The 16,095-nt window shown below is 47.8% G+C and overlaps 1 protein-coding gene and 1 pseudogene across 1 annotated transcript in view; one reads left to right on the plus strand and one right to left on the minus strand.

Moving 5' to 3' along the window:
• The window catches only part of LOC127576396 (zinc finger protein 665-like), a 62,934-nt gene that overhangs the window by 19,242 nt on the left and 27,597 nt on the right, over positions 1 to 16,095 (minus strand). The window contains exons 4-6 of the mRNA XM_052026908.1: positions 14,103 to 14,280; positions 11,169 to 11,267; positions 10,523 to 10,646 (exon numbers count right to left, since the gene is read on the minus strand). Coding sequence (XP_051882868.1) covers positions 10,523 to 10,646; positions 11,169 to 11,267; positions 14,103 to 14,280 — 401 coding nt within the window. The remainder of the gene's footprint in view (positions 1 to 10,522; positions 10,647 to 11,168; positions 11,268 to 14,102; positions 14,281 to 16,095) is intronic.
• On the plus strand, positions 958 to 12,026 carry LOC127576547 (gastrula zinc finger protein XlCGF57.1-like; annotated as a pseudogene).

The following is a 16,095-nucleotide window of genomic DNA, read 5'->3' on the forward strand; positions in this document are numbered from 1 at the left end:
ATACGATATGAACAGCCCTTTTTCGAGTCCCCTTCAATAACCTTTGAATATAGAGGAGCAGAGATGATGACATAAGAATGTGTTTTTTTAATTGAAGAAATATCAGTCCAGTTTTATTTTCTTTGAAGTTTTTGGTTTGTTTTTGTTTAATATATTTTTTTGATTTGGGGGTTTTCTCTTCACATAATTAAATTTCTCCAATTATTTTTTTCCCATCATGTACACTTAGCAAGAGTGAGGGAGGTCTAGATTATATATTTCACTCCTTGTGAGTATAAATATTAACTGTCATTATTGTTATCCCGATCTCTTTGTATCACATGTATAATTATTAATATTATGTACATCAATTTGAATTAATTTGAAATTCAATAAAAAGATTGAAAAAGAAAAGCATCCGTCTGTAATGTTGGTTTAGTTATCCTCTCTCCACCAGCACGGAATAATTTTTAGGGTATTAACTGGATGAAAAACACGATGATGCCGGAGGAACTCAGCAGACCGGGCAGCATCCGTGGAGAAAAGCAGGCGGTCAACGGTTCGAGTCAGGACCCTTCTTCAGGACTGAAGATAGGAAAAGGGGGAAGCCCAATATATAGGAGGGAAAAGCAGGCGGTCATTAACTAGAGCCAGGCATGCCACAGCTTTTACATTCCTATAAAACGGTATTAATGCGGACTGAAAAGCCCGTTTCCGCGCTGTATGAGGCCATTTAGATGCGAGACACAAGAGACTGCAGGTACCGGAATCAGCGGATCCTGAGTCGCTCCAGCAGTTTGCTTTCTTGCTCGATTGAGATGCGAGCTCGGCAGCGCCTTCGAATGGCGGGGCTACGTACCCAGAAATCACCGCGCGCTAGAAAGCGCCCGATCAACGGAACAGAGCCCGGCAGGGAGGGGCGAGCATGCGCGCTGCGGACACAGGGAGGAAGCGGCAGCGGCGGCTCTGTGCCTTTGATCAACATCGAGGCCCGGGAAGCAGACCTTGTTTGGGGGACAAGTTTTGCGAGCTCAAGAAACACGGCGGGCAGCCGCGCTGGACCGTCGCAGTACTTTCCACCTCTCCCTCCAGCCCGAATGCTGCACATTTCCAGCATTTTGTGTTTTCATTTTAACTTTCCAACATCTGCAGTTTTCTTTTTATTTTCCCGTCGAGTTTCTGCCTCCCCCCCCCCCCCCCCCCCAACCCGTCTTTCTCTCCAAAATGCAACACCGGCTGTGAATCACTTTCGGGTGTCTGAGGGTGGGAACGCTGCTGATGCAAGAACTTTGTTTAGATTTTAAGAACGTGTTTACTGTTGTGGAGAATAATGTGGGATTGTAATTCAAAATCAGCTTCTTTCTTGCAGGAATAACTTCTGTTGGGTGTCAGAAGGTGAAGAGGGAAGGATCACAAAAGCCAGTGGATCCGCAGGCTCGTCAGCTCAGTCAGTTCCAGCCCTGTCACAGGAGACATCAATGATCTCCCCGGTGTTTGAGGGATATTTCTGTGCAGGTACGTACCCGCCACACGCCGTACTTCACTGAGGACCGAAGTTATCTGTGATCTCTCAGCCCTCAAATTAGAACATAGAACAGTAGAGCACAATACAGGCCCTTCGGCCCACAATGTTGTGCCGACCTTTAAACCTCGCCTAAGACTATCTGACCCCTTCCTCCCACATATCCCTCTATTTTAAATTCCTCCATCTCAAAGGACCAGGACTGATATCCTTGCAGGGGGGTTCACTTGTGAAGTTGCGGAGAGTTTAACACTAATTTGGCAGAGGGGTGGGCAGAATATATAAGGGGAATAAAAGGGGAACAAGGTCGATTAAAGAACAGGAATGTTGAATAGCACTAGAGAATGTAGTAGAGTTATACAGCACAGAAACAAGCCCTTCAGCCCACCATGTCTATACTGACCATCAAGTACCATTTATCTAATCCCACTTACCAGCACTTGGTCCAAAGCATTTTATGTATTGACAATTCAAAAGCTCATTGAGATACTTGTTGTGAGAGTACCTGCCTTCAGGCAGTGCATTCCAGTTTCCAAATACCCTCTGGGTAGAAAAAGTTCTCCCTCAGATCTCCTCCGAAACTTTTACCCTCTACCCTAAACCTATGCCCTTTGGTTTCAGATTCTCTGCTAGGAGGAAGAGTTACCTACTACTTACCCTCTCTATGCCTTCAGCCTAACTCGCCCCTACTGACCACGGTGCCTTCCTGAGCTAGTTCCATCCGTCTGCATTTCGCCCACAACCCTCGAAACCTTTCCTACCTGTCCCAATCTCTTTTTAATGTCCTAATTGTACCCGCATCCACCACTTCTTCTGGCAGCTCATTCCATACGCCCACAACCCTCTGAAAAATTTTCCCTTCAGGACCCCTTTAAATCTTTCCCCTTGCATCTTAAGTCTGTGTCCTCTGATTTTAGACTCAAGGCTGGGAAAAGTACTATGACTACCCACCCTTTCTATGCCCATCGTGATTTTATAAACCTTTTATAAGGTCACCTCGCAGCCTCCTTTCCTCTGTGGGAAATAGTCCCAGTCTATCCACACCCTCCTTGTAACTCAACCGCCCCCCCCCCCCCCAGTCACAGCAACATTCTTGTGAATCTTTTCTGCACCCTCAGAGCAATACAGCACAGATCCAGGCCCTTCGGCCCAACCAGTCCATGCCGACCATGGTGCCCATCCATCTAAGATAAGATATCTTTATTAGTCACCTGTACATCAAAACACTGTGAAATGCATCTTTTGCGTAGAGTGTTCTGGGGGCAGCCCACTAGTGTCTCCACGCTTCCGGCGCCAACATAGCATGCCCATAACTTCCTAACCTGTACGTCTCTGGAATGTGGCAGGAAACCGGAGCACCCGGAGGAAACCCACGCAGACACGGGGAGAACATACAAACTCCTTACAGACAGCGGCGGGAATTGAACCCGGGTCGCTGGCACTGTAAAGCGTTACGCTAACCACTACACTACTGTGCCTGCCTAGTCCCAATTTCCTGTGTTCGGCCATATCCCTCTAAGCTCCGCCCCTCCATGTACCTGTCCAAGTGCTTCTTAAATGATACTATTGTACCTGCCTCAACCACTTCCTCTGGCAGCTTGTTCTATACACTCACCACCCCCTGCGTGAAAAAGTTGCCCCTCAGCTCCCTTTTAAATCTTTCCCCTCTCACCCTGAGTCTATGCCCCCTGGTATTGACTCCCCTACCCTGGGGAAAAGACTGCTTCCATCCACCTTATCTATGCCCCTCATGATTTTATAAGCTTCTATAAAATCACCCCTCATTCTCCTACGCTTCAAGGAATAAAGACCTAGCTCCGCCAACTCAGGCTCTCTTCTCTTGGCAACATCCTCATAAATCTTTTCTGCACTCTTTCCAGTTTAACCACATCTTTCCTATAACAAGGTGACCCAGTGCTCCAAGTGTGGTCTTACCAATGACTTGTGCAACTGCAACATAATGTCCCAACACCTATGGTCAGCCATGAAATGATGAAGGCCAGCATGCTAAATGCCTTTTTCACCACCTTGTCTACCTGTGACGCCGCTTTCAAAGAACTCTGCAGTTGTACTCCTAGGTCCCTCTGTTCCATTACACTCCCTAGTGCCTGACCATTCATAGTACAAGTCCAACACTGGTTTGACTTTCCAAAATGCATCACCTCACACTTATCAGTATTGAAGTCTATTTGCCACTCCTCGACCCACTTCCCTAACTGATCAAGATCCCCTGTAATCTGCAATAACCTTCTTCACGATCAACAACACCTCCTGATCTCGTGTACTCTGCAAACTTATTGATCAAGCCTTGGACATTCGCATCCATATCATTTCTATAAATAACGAATAACAAGGGTCCCAACGCCGACCCCTGCAGCACACCACTAGTCACCGGCCTCCTTTCTGAGAAACAATCTTCAACCACCGCCCTCTGCTTCCTACTTCCGAGCCTATTTTGAATCCACCTAACTAGCTCTCCCTGGATTCTATGGGACCTAACCTTCCAGACCAGCCTACCTTGCGGGACCTTGTCGAAGGTCTTGCTGAAGTCCAATTAGACAACATCCACTGCCCTCCCCTCATCTACCTTTTTGGTCGCCTCTTCAAAAAACTCAAAGATTTATCAAGCACAACTTTCCACACACAAAGCCGTGCTGACTCCTCCCAATCAGACTCTGTCTATCCAAATGCTGGTAGATCCCGCCCCTCAGAATCCCCTCAAGTGACTTCCCCACTACTGAAGTCAGGCTGACCGGCCTGTAGTTCCCTGGCTTGTCTTCGCTACCCGTCTTAAACAGTGGAACAACATCAGCCACCTTCCAGTCTTGGGGATCTTCACCAGTGGCTAACAATGAAGCAATTATCTCTGCATGAGCCTCTGCAATTTCTTCTCCTGCCTCCCATAAAGTCCGAGGATGCACTCGGTTCAGGTCCTGGGGATTTATCCACCTTACTGTGCTGTAAGGCTGCAAGTACCTTCTCCCTGGTAATACAAATGTCCTCCAAGACATCTCCACTTGTTTCCCTTATCTCTTAAGCAACCGTGATTTCCTCCTCAGTAAACACCATGGAGAAATCATTAAAAATTCCACCCATCTCCTGCGGCTCAAAGTATAGGCAGCCCTGCTGATCTCTAAGAGGACGTACTCTCTCCCTGGCCACCCCTTTTAATCTTAATATAGCTAACCTCTTGGGATTTTCCTTAACCTGACCTGCCAGATTCATCTCGTACTGTCTCTTTGCCCTCATGATTTCCCTCTTTAAGGGTATTAATCTTTTTATAGTCATCAAGGGATTCACTCTCCCCGACCTCCTAAACCCAATGTATGTTTCCTCCTCGTCCTCCTTCTTGACCAGAGCCTCAATATCTTTCACCAGCCAGGCTCCCCTCAACTTGCCAGGTTTACCCTTCACCCTAACAAGAACATGCTGCTCCTGGACTTGATATCACACTCTTAATGATATTGTGATGATATTGAGTGTACTACCCAAGACCTCTAAACTTAAGTCAAGACTTTAATTTCTACCTGGCATAAGTATCTACGAGTACCCTCACTATAGGGAGATTATACTATATCAACCTACAATTCAAGTACTAGTTTACTTCACTACTTTAGTCTTTACAGACACATCTAGCTGTCAGTAATCACTACTTTGGGCAGTGGGTCCCTCCTTCCAACCAAGGAGAAGATACTTCCAGTTAATGATGTAGTTTAAACACAGTTTATTTTATTTTATGTGAGACACGTTTAATTCTAGTAGGTAATTCTTAACGACTTGTAACTTGCAAAGGATTTTCAAACACGAGTACAATTCTTACAAGCTAAAAAGTCACACCAACAAGTTGCAGATGAACAAATCGTCCGTCACAAAAACCAAAAGCAATTCTAGGTCTTCTTTCTGTAACCCCTTCTCTCTGTCATTCCCCACCCTGACTGCTTTCTGACATCCATACTGTTTTTTCACTAGTTGACATCATTGGTGTGTGATGTTTTTTCAACCACATTTCCAGGCCAGGTAACTGGAGGGTTTAATTCAGAAAATGTGGACCCTGTTGTTCTCTTGTTTATGTTAAGAGGCTGAGCAGGGAATATTGGTTAGAAGTTTAACTTAGCAAACAACAAACATCTTGAGCCATGGACAACTGCAATTTTTGCAAAAGGGATTTTAGCTCAACGAGCAACCACTTCTTGACCGTTGGACAGGTCACGCTGCTGTGCTAAAAAGCTGAGGTTAGCAATAAACCTTTTTGGGGCCTGGAAAGTGAATATCCACCACACCACTTGCCATTCATTCCTTTCCCTTCAAACAGGTTCATCCAATCGACCTCTGCTAGATCCTGCCTAATTCCCCCAAAATTAGACCTGCTCCAGTTTAAGACCCTCACCTGTGGACCTGTCCCGTCTTAAAACTAATAGAATTATGGTCACCAGCGCTAAAATACTCCCTGACTGTCACTTCAGTTACCTGCCCTCCCTCGTTCCCCAAGAGAAGGTCCAGTATTGCACCCTCTCCAGTAGGGCATGTAATATTCACTCAGGGAACGTCCTGGACACATTTCACAAATTCCACCCTGTCCAGGCCCTTCACACTCTAGGTAGTCCAGTCAATACCAGGGAAATTAAAACCTTCCACAAATACAACCTTACAATATCAGCAATTTCTCTACATACCTACTCCTCAAGTTCCCGCTGACTTTTGGGGGGGTCTTTAATACAGCCCCACTAGAGTGACCCTCCCCTTCTTGTTTCTAAGTTTGGAAAGAAAAAAATTTAAAATCTGTTCCTTGTTCTTTCCTGATTCAGCAGCAAGAGGTGTTTTGCAAACCAAAGGAGGCACTGTACACCTGTTAAAAGTTATAGAAACTACTTTATTAGAGTTATATAAAGAATAAAATACAGAAAGAAAGAATACTTAATAAAATACAGAAGGAAGCAAAATAATACTTTTCAACCAACCAATGAACCGATCTGTACACTGCCAGAGGGAACCTCAGGTGTCCGACAGCCTCTCACGCAGCCTTCTGTCTGTGTCTCAGCACCGGTCACAACCCAGCCTCGGGGAAGATTCCAATTTGCAGAATGAAGTCGCTCCTTTTTCATACACTTCAAAACCTAGCATAATTCCTACCCCAGTATTTTTCCATTCAGTCATGGTACCAGTCTGTACCCCCCTTATCTCTTGCAACCTTTGGCCTAGTTGCATATCTTACAGACAGAGGCAGCATTTTTGAAGGAAGACACGTTTGACATCCTTACCTGCTCTCAAGGCTGTGCGTCAGTACTCCTGTACACTCTCAAAACGTTCCCACGTTCCCAGCTGACACCATTTTGACTTACAACCACCGTTCTGCGTTGCACACTTTTGCACAGACCAAGGAGGAATCAGATATGACTTCTGTAAAATGTAACTCTTTCCTTACAAAGTGGCCTCACTGGACGATCCCCCAAGAACGTCATCTCTAAGCACTGCTGTTACGTCCTCCTTTATCAAAGGGGCAACACCCCCTCCTTGTTTACCTGTTCCTCTTGTCACGCCTGTGGCATCTGTATCCTGGAACATTAAGCTGCCGGTCCTGTCCTTCTCTCAGCCACGTTTCTGTTATGGCTGTAACATCCCAGTCCCCAGAGCCAAACCACGCTCTGAGTTCGTCTGCCGTACCTCGTGCATTGAAATAAATGCAGTTTAACTGGGTCTTCCCTTCCCTGCCTTTATTGTGCCCCTGGCTGTCCTGATCACTAAAGCTACTGCTTTATCCCATGACTTGCTCCTGCTCAGTGTCCCAACCCACTGTCAATCTAGTTTAAACCCTCCCATGTAGCACTTGCAAATCTCCCTGCAAGGATATTGGTCCCTCTGCGGTTCAAGTGCAACCTGTCCCTCTTGTACAGGTCACTTCTACCACCAGAAGAGGTCCCAATGATGCAAGAACCTGAATCCCTGCCCCCCGCACCAGCTCCTCAGCCACGAATTCATCTGGCCTCTCTTTCTATCACTGACCTCACTGGCACGTGGCAGTAATCTGGAGATCACTACCCTCCAGGTTCTACTTCATAACTTCTAACCCAACTCGCTAGCTTAGTCACATCTTTCCTATAGCTAGGCAACCGGAACTGCACAGGACATCCCCAAGTGTGGCCTCGTACAGCTGTACATGGCGTCCCCAGCTCCTGTACTCAATACTCTGATGGATGAAGGCAAGCGTGTCAAGCGTCGTCTTCACCACGCCTACCTGCGTCATCACTTTCAGGGAACTGAAGGCTGAGGGAAGAATAAATCCCTTCCCACACAAACAGAAGCGGAATTTTCTCCGCTGTGTGACAGTGGTGGTCTAGTTCCAGCTCTGGGCAGTCTAAAAGTGATTCGGGGATTCACCAGGATGTTCTACAGATGAATCAGCCCCTGTGCTTGATCCTGTTGCGTTTCGTGCTGTTGGAAATGCTGAATGGTTGGTTTGTGTTTCCTTCAGAACAAGCAACACCTGATCCATTCCAGTAACGTAAGCAGTGGTTAATAGAGCTTGTGATATATTACCTGTTGTTCCTGGGAGAAGGCGCTCTCCATGGGAAGGATTTGCTCTGTGTGCCCCTGGCTCTTTTGGATCAGATTGTGTGTCCCGTGGTCCTCTGACACTGTGCCTGTTTTCTGTGCTTCCCCCTCGCTCCTCACCCCTCCGCCCACCTCCACCCCACCCCACCCACAGACAGGTGATAAAACCAGATAGGGGAAGGGAAGAGTATTCCAGTGCACAGGCAGAGTGAGAGAGAGGAGGGAAGATCCAGGATTGTCCCCGAAATGTTCTTTCTCCACAGCCTGCATTGTCCGTGCTCAGGACTGCTTCCTGTTCTGGACTCTGCGCTGCCGTTCTTGGTTCCTGTAGCACGGAATAGTGCCTGTAATTGTCTCTGATCCTCAATCCCTGTTCATTCCAATGATCAATATTGAAATATAGAAAACACAGCAGCCAACTCATACACAGCAAGATCCCGCATTCAGCTCTGTGAAAATGACCGGACAATTCCTTCTGTGACCTTGGCTGAGTGGTAGATAGCGCCCAGGACACTCAGGATGACTCCAGGTCCAAGTCATCCACCTTGCTGGCGTTATTTTGAGGAAGAGCTGGAGTTATCCTAAATATTGACCTGGGAGAGCAGACTGGGACAGGATGCAAACCCAGCTGTGACAGTGCAGCACCTCCTCAGTACTGCACTGGTTCACCTGGCTCAGCCCCTGAGCTCAAGTCTGTCGACTTGGCCTGGAGTCCACAATCTTCTGCTCTCCGTGGAAACTAGAATGGTCTGTTCTCAACTTCTGTCCTGCACTCAGTGATGCCCTTTGTAAACTCCTTTTACAGGATAATAGCGGAGGAGCTTTTTCAGACAAGAATCTCAAACCAAACAACGTCAAAATCTGACTTGGCCGATCGATTCATCAGCAGCTGAACGTCACACGCCTTTGAACATTGAAGGGGAAAGATCGTCTGTCTCAGGGAGAAGATTATAAAGCTTGTTGTCACTGCGGAGGGAGGCAGCTGAGTGAGAGAATGTTGGGGAGCTGTTGAATGTGGAAAGAGCTTTAACTCATTGGACAGCCAGAGAAGAGCCCTGCGTTCACAGCAGAGAGAAACCAAACGCGCCTTCTGTGTGTGTGTGAGGTTTTGGTAATCGGCAGCCCTGAAGGTGTTTTATCAGTCAGTGTTGGTGACAGGAAAGAAGACAGTTGCTCGTCCCAGCTGCAACATACGTGACATCGAGGAGAGAATTTTACCTGCTTCACATCTGGGAAGCAGTTTGCTGATTTATCCCATTCAAAACACATTGGTTTCCACTGCCAGGAACCAATTTTGCGGTTCTAACTGCAGAAAAACTTGAAGCCATCTGGTGATCTGATGAGACACCAGCGAGTTCACAGCGCGCAGGGGCTATTTACCTGCTCCGAGTGTGGGAAAGGATTCACTCATTCATACAACTTGCTGAAGCATCAGCAGATCCACAATGGGGAGAGGCCGTTCACCTGCTCCGAGTGTGGGAAGGGATTTAGTCACTTGTCCAGGCTGATGTTTCACCAGCGAAGTCACACCGGGGAGAGGCCATTCACCTGCTCCGAGTGTGGGAAAGGATTCAGTCGGTCATCCAATCTGGAGAGACACCAGTGCACTCACACCGGGGAGAGGCCGTTCACCTGCTCCGATTGTGGGAAAGGATTCACTCACTCAGACAACCTTCTGAGACACCAGCGGATTCACACCGGGGAGAGGCCGTTCATCTGCTCTGAATGTGGGAAGGGTTTCACCGAATCATCCACCTTGCTAACTCACCAGCAAATACACACGGGGGAGAGGCCATTCTGCTGCTCAGAGTGTGGGAAGGGATTCAATCGGTCGTCCAGCCTGGTGAGACACCAGCGCGTTCACACTGGGGAGAGGCCGTTCATCTGCACCGAGTGCGGGAAGGGATTCAGTCGGTCGTCCAATCTGGTGACACACCAGCGGATTCACACAGGGGAGAAGCCGTACACCTGCCCTGAGTGTGGGAAGGGATTCAATCGGTCATCCAGCCTGGTGGTGCACCAGCGGATCCACACCGGGGAGAGGCCCTTCACCTGCTCCGAGTGCGGGAAGGGATTCGCTTTGTCATCCCACCTGCTGAGACATTGGCGGGTTCACACCGGAGAGAAGCTGTTTACCTGCTCCATATGTGAGAAGGGCTACCAAGAGTTGGACAGCCTCCAGAGACATCAGCGGGTTCACACCGGGGAGAGGCCGTTCACCTGCTCCGAGTGTGGGAAGGGATTCATTCGGTCGTCCAGTCTGGTGATTCACCAGCGGATTCACACCGGGGAGAAGCTACTCACCTGCTCCATTTGTGCAAAGACATTCACTCGGTCCAACTCCCTACGGATCCATCAGCAGATTCACAGCATTGAGAGGCCATTCACCTGCTCCGAGTGTGGGAAGGGATTCAACCACTTGTCCAGCCTCTTGACTCACCAGCGAGTTCACACCGGGGAGAGGCCGTTCACCTGCTCCGAGTGTGGGAAGGGGTTCAGTCGACCGTCCAATCTGGTGATACACCAGCGTGTCCACACAGGAGAGAAGCCATTCACCTGCTCCATTTGTGCAAAGGCATTCAGTCGGTCCACCTCCCTGCGGAGACATCAACAGATTCACAGCACTGAGAGGCCATTCACCTGCTCCGAGTGCGGGAAGGGATTCAACCGCTTGTCCAGCCTGTTGACTCACCAGCGAGTTCACACCGGGAGAGGCCGTTCACCTGCTTCGAGTGTGGGAAAGGATTCTATCACTCGTCCAGGCTGCTGATTCACCAGCAGAGTCACATTGCAGAGAGGCCCTTCACCTGCTCAGAGTGCAGGGGGGGGGGGATTCACTCAGTTATCTCACCTGCTGAGTCACCAGCGAGTCCTCGCCGGGGACAAAGTTTAACCGTGCTCCATTGTGGAATATTTAAACCTTGTAGCTGCCGAGACACCGGTGTGGTGTTGGCTTCTGCAGTTCCTGCTGCTCTATCACACCCAGGACTGAACCCTGGGCACTGGGGTTCGTTTCTGCGGGTGTCAGTAACCGTTCTGGACCTGTGTAAAATAAATCAGTTCTGTTTCAAATACGGCGTCTCAAGCCCTTACTGCCTGTGCAGTACTCAGGATGTACAGTAGGAAGCGAGGCCATTGGAGCCACTGGTCCCCGCCAGCATCATGCTCCACATCAGCCTCTTCCCACCTGGTCTTGTAAATATTAAAGCTGCCGATGCTGGAAACGGTAACAAAAAAATTAGTGCTGGAAATACCCAGCTGGTCAGGCAGCATCTGTGGAGACAAACAGTTCGCACTTCAGGTCGAGAACCCGTCGTCAGGATAGGGCGAGAAAACAAGTGTGTTTGAGGTTGCAGGGAATGGGATGGTGGAGAGAACGCGGGGAATGTCTGTCAGAGGGTGCAGACAAGACGGTCAAGGTGACCTGGTCTTGGATCCATCCAGTTACCAGATGACTGGGGGCGTGGTCTGGGATACGTCTCACGGTTTCTGCATGTTATTTTGTTTTTCCCTCACTCATCTATTCACTGGGGGGCTCCAAAGGCATCGTGTCACCTGGGCTTTCTTGGTCCTGGCTCGATTTCAGAAATTCTCTGTTCTCTCCACTCCTCTTTGCAATATGAAACGCACGTAAAAATAAAACAGCTGAAATTGCTGAAGATCTGAAACAATAAAAAAACACAGATTTTGGAACTACTCAGCAGGTCAGGCAGCAGTTGTGGAGAATAAACAGTTAATTCCAATCTGATGAGGGTCTTTGACCTAAAACTGTTAACTCTGTTTCTCTTCCCACAGATGCTGCCTGACCCACTGAATATTTCCCAGATTTCCTTAATCTTTTTATTCCATTTCTACTTCCTGGAATATTATTTCCACTGGTTTCTCTCTTCACAGGCGCTGCCTGACCTTTCTGTATCCTTCAGTCTACAATGAATACATAGAACATACAGCACAGTACAGGCCCTTCGGCCCACAATATTGTGCCGACATTTTATCCCGTTCTAAGATCTTTCTAACCCTTCCCTCCCACATAGCCCCCCATTTCTCTATCGTTCATGTGTCTATCTAAGAGTCTCTTAAATGTCCCCAATATATCTGCCCCCACAACCTCTGCTGGCATTGCGTTCCACGCACCCACCACTCTCTGTGTAAAAAAAAAACTTACCCCTGACATCCCCCTTATACCTTCCTCCAATCACCTTAAAATTATGTGCCCTCGTGTTAGCCATCGTCGCCCTGGGAAAAAGTCTCTGACTGTCCACTCGATCTATGCCTCTTATCATCTTGTACACCTCTATCACGTCACCTCTCATCCTCCTCCTCTCCAAAGAGAAAAGCCCCAGCTCGCTCAACCTATCCTCATAAGACATGCTCTCCAATCCAGGCAACATCCTGCTAAATCTCCTCTGCACCCTCTCTAAAGCTTCCACATCCTTCCTCTTATGAGGCAACCAGAACTGAACACAATACTCCAAGTGTGGCCTAACCAGAGTTGTGTAGAGCTGCAACATCACCTCGCAGCTCTTGAACTCAATACCCCGACTAATGAAGGTAACTCGTATTTATCCTGCATGTATTTATTGAACTTCCCCTTAATGCATCACTGCTGTTTGCTTCAATGACTGTGTGTCAGTTGGTACCACAGTGTTTCCACTTTCTGGTTGGAAAATAGTTCTCCCTAATTCCAAAATGTTCAGTTCTGGTCACCTCATTATAGAAAGGATGTGGAAGCTTTAGAGAGGGTGTAGAGGAGGTTTACCAGGATGTTGCCTGGATTGGAGAACATGTCTTATGAGGATAGGTTGAGAGAGCTTGGGCTTTTCTCTTTGGGGAGGAGGAGGATGAGAGGTGACTTGGTAGAGGTGTACAAGATGATAAGAGGCATCGATCAAGTGGACAGTCAGAGACATTTTCCCAGTGGCTAAGACAAGGGGACATAATTTTAAGGTGATTGGAGGAAGGTATAAGGGGGATGTCAGGAGCAAGTTTTTTTGTTTACACAGAGTGGTGGGTGTGTGGAACGCACTGCCTGCAGAGGTTGTGGGGGCAGATACATTAGGGACATTTAAGAGACTCTTAAATAGACACATGAATAATAGAGAAATGGGGGGGATATGTAGGAAGGAAGGGTTAGATAGATCTTAGAACGGGATAAAATGTCGGCACAACATTGTGGGTCGAAGGGCCTGTACTGTGCTGTAGTGTTTGATGTATTTATTACAGACTGAAGGATACAAGAACTGGTTGATCTCCCCTCCCAGTTGTTCCCTGCCCCTCAGATTCTGCAATGGGGGCGAGGGGGGGAACTAATGGGTTGTTAATTGTTGACCCTGCTCTGATTAGTGTGAAGTCTGAGAGCAGAGTGAGGGGCCATCAGGCATCGGTTGAATGAAGCAGGGTCAGAAATCAGAGAGGGATCAGCACAGAGCAGTGATGGGAAGGGAGGGAATCAGCCCAGGATCAGGAATGTCGTCTGTGTGCGGGAGGCGCGGGAGGGAATCAGCCCAAGTGCGGGCCCCAGCTGGGTTCAGTGGGGTGTGAGCAGGGTACGGGTCTGTGTCTGTACGGGGTACAGGCAACTGGGGACACCGGGATGTCTTGCTTGGCAACACCCAGAGCAAGGCATAGCTTGCCTGTAAGTCGTGAGATCTCGGTGGAGGGTTGACAGAGATGGGAATGTGGGGGAAATGCAGTGCAGGAAGCAGGCCTGATGGAAAGCAAAACCTGTCCAGGATCTGGAGTGGGACCAGAAGCAGTGAATGTAACAGCGAGGGAGAAGCGAAGGGATGAAGCCCTGAGCCACAGCAACAGGGCCATCTTCCCAATAAAGAAAGGAAGATGTGAATTTATATAGTGCCATCCACATCCCACAGAGCTTCACAGCCGTTGAAGGAGTTTTGAAGTGTTGCCACTGCTGGAATGTGGGAAATGCAGCGGCCGATTTATGACAGCAAGTTGCCACGGACAGGATTTATTCCTTTTCCTTTTATAGTTTGAATTGAATCTGCTTCCACCACCCTGTCCAGCAGTGCGTTCCCAATTGTGTTAGTACCTTCCCCAGTCTCGCCTCGGGACTTTATGCCCATCACTGAGATCTCTGCAGCAATGGGCCAGGTCATCAGATCTGCTTCTCTTCCAGCGTCTCTGGTCTGCATCTCGGCTGCCCCCAGGGTTTCTGTCCTCCTCCCCAGCCACCCCCACGGGATTTCTTTCTTTCCACCAAATCTCGGCTGCACACCAGAAAAATATTCCATATTAGCCTCAGATAAAGCCATTGAACCCCACTGGATATATTGCAACAGAGTGGAAAATAGGAATGGGAGTAGGATTTTTAACTCCTGGACACTCTCCTGCTTTAACTAATTACATAGAGCTGCCTTTCCCTTACATATCTTAATGTTGTTAATAACCTGAAAGCAAAATGAACAATTGATCTGACATCAATTCATCTAACTGACCCATGTAGTTTACAGATTCAGGAGAGGTTTTAATTTACTGGCAGATTAATTTGGCTCTTTCTTTCTGATCTCAGGTAGAATTCCAGTTACTGGACAGGGTCTGAACAACTCCCAGTCTGCTACTGGCTGGTCTGCAGACTGGTCACAATGGTTTCAATGGCTGCCTCCCTACACACAATGCTCAGAGCCCCAGAAACCGCTCTACCCACTGCATTCCCAGCAGCATGCATCCAGAGCCTGCGACCAGCCATGCATCCAGGACCGGGATGTGTGCAAGTCTGAGTCCTGTGAGGGAAGAGAACAGAGAATGCTGGAAATACTCAGCAGGTCAGGCAACATCTGTGGAGAGAAAAAAATAGGTCATGTGATAGGTTGATGACCTTCCATCACAACTAGCCAGCTGTAACACAAACTGGAAAGGCTGGTGATCTGAAATTGTTGAGTTTTGAGTCCTGAGAAGTTCACTGCACCTGGTGGATGACAAACTGCTGGCTTCAGTGGAACAATGGCCAAAACAGAGAGCTCAGGGTTAAAGTGTAACAGAAAATTAAAGTGAAAGCTCCAGGTCACCATCGTGGACTGAATGGTGGTGTTCTGCAAAACGGTCGTCCAATCTGCTTTTGGGTTAAAACGTGGAGATCACTTCCTGAGCACCAAATGCAGGACACTAAATTGGAAGCAGTTCAGTTCAATACTGCTTCATCGGGAGGAAGTATTTAGGTCCCTGAAGGTGGGAAGGGAAGAGGTAAAAGGGCAGGTGTAGTTGCACTGGAAGGTGCTGTTCTTCAGGGAGTGCGTATTGTTGGAGAATGGAAGAGTGAACCAAGGCGCTGTGGAGGAAACGCTCCCATTGCAATGCTGAAAGGGGAGGGGATGTTTGCGAATGACTGAACAACATTCAGTTCTATTCACGTCGCCTCATCAAATGAAGCTCTCCATACCTGCCATGTAGCATGACCCGGACAACATTCTGGCATGGGCTGGTAAGTGCCAAGTAATATTCACACCACTCGAATGCCTGTCAATGACCATCTCTGACAAGAGAAGGTCCGACCACCTACAAATGACATTCAATGACATTACCATTGCTCAGTGCTCCACTATCAACATCCTGTGGGTTACCAATGACCAGAAACTCAACTAGACCAACCACAAATAAAACCATGGCTACAAGAGTATCTGCTACAAGTTACTCACCTCCTGACACCCCAAAGCCAGTCCACAAGTTAAGAGCACTATGAGTGCAGCTTCCACAACGCTCACAGATTTATTAGCAATAGATCAAGCACCGACTGCCGCTTATGGAAGAGCTTTAAATCCTTTTTTCAATCCATTGGGTGTAAAACTGTTTTCTAACTCTGCTCCAAAAGCCTTGCTCTAAATGTTAGATGTTTTACTTTAGTTGTGAAGTCCCAATGAATGGAAATAGTTTTTTTTCTACCTAGCCTGTGTGATCCACAAAGTATCTCAAATGTTACTGTATATTAGAGCACAGCTTATGTTTCTGTACTTATAATTTGAAATTATCTGTGTGGGTGGCTTGCAAAACCAAGTTTTCACTGTATCTCGGTATTTGTGACAATAATA

Source organism: Pristis pectinata, chromosome 12 (assembly GCF_009764475.1).
Source record: "Pristis pectinata isolate sPriPec2 chromosome 12, sPriPec2.1.pri, whole genome shotgun sequence".
Lineage (NCBI taxonomy): Eukaryota > Metazoa > Chordata > Chondrichthyes > Rhinopristiformes > Pristidae > Pristis > Pristis pectinata.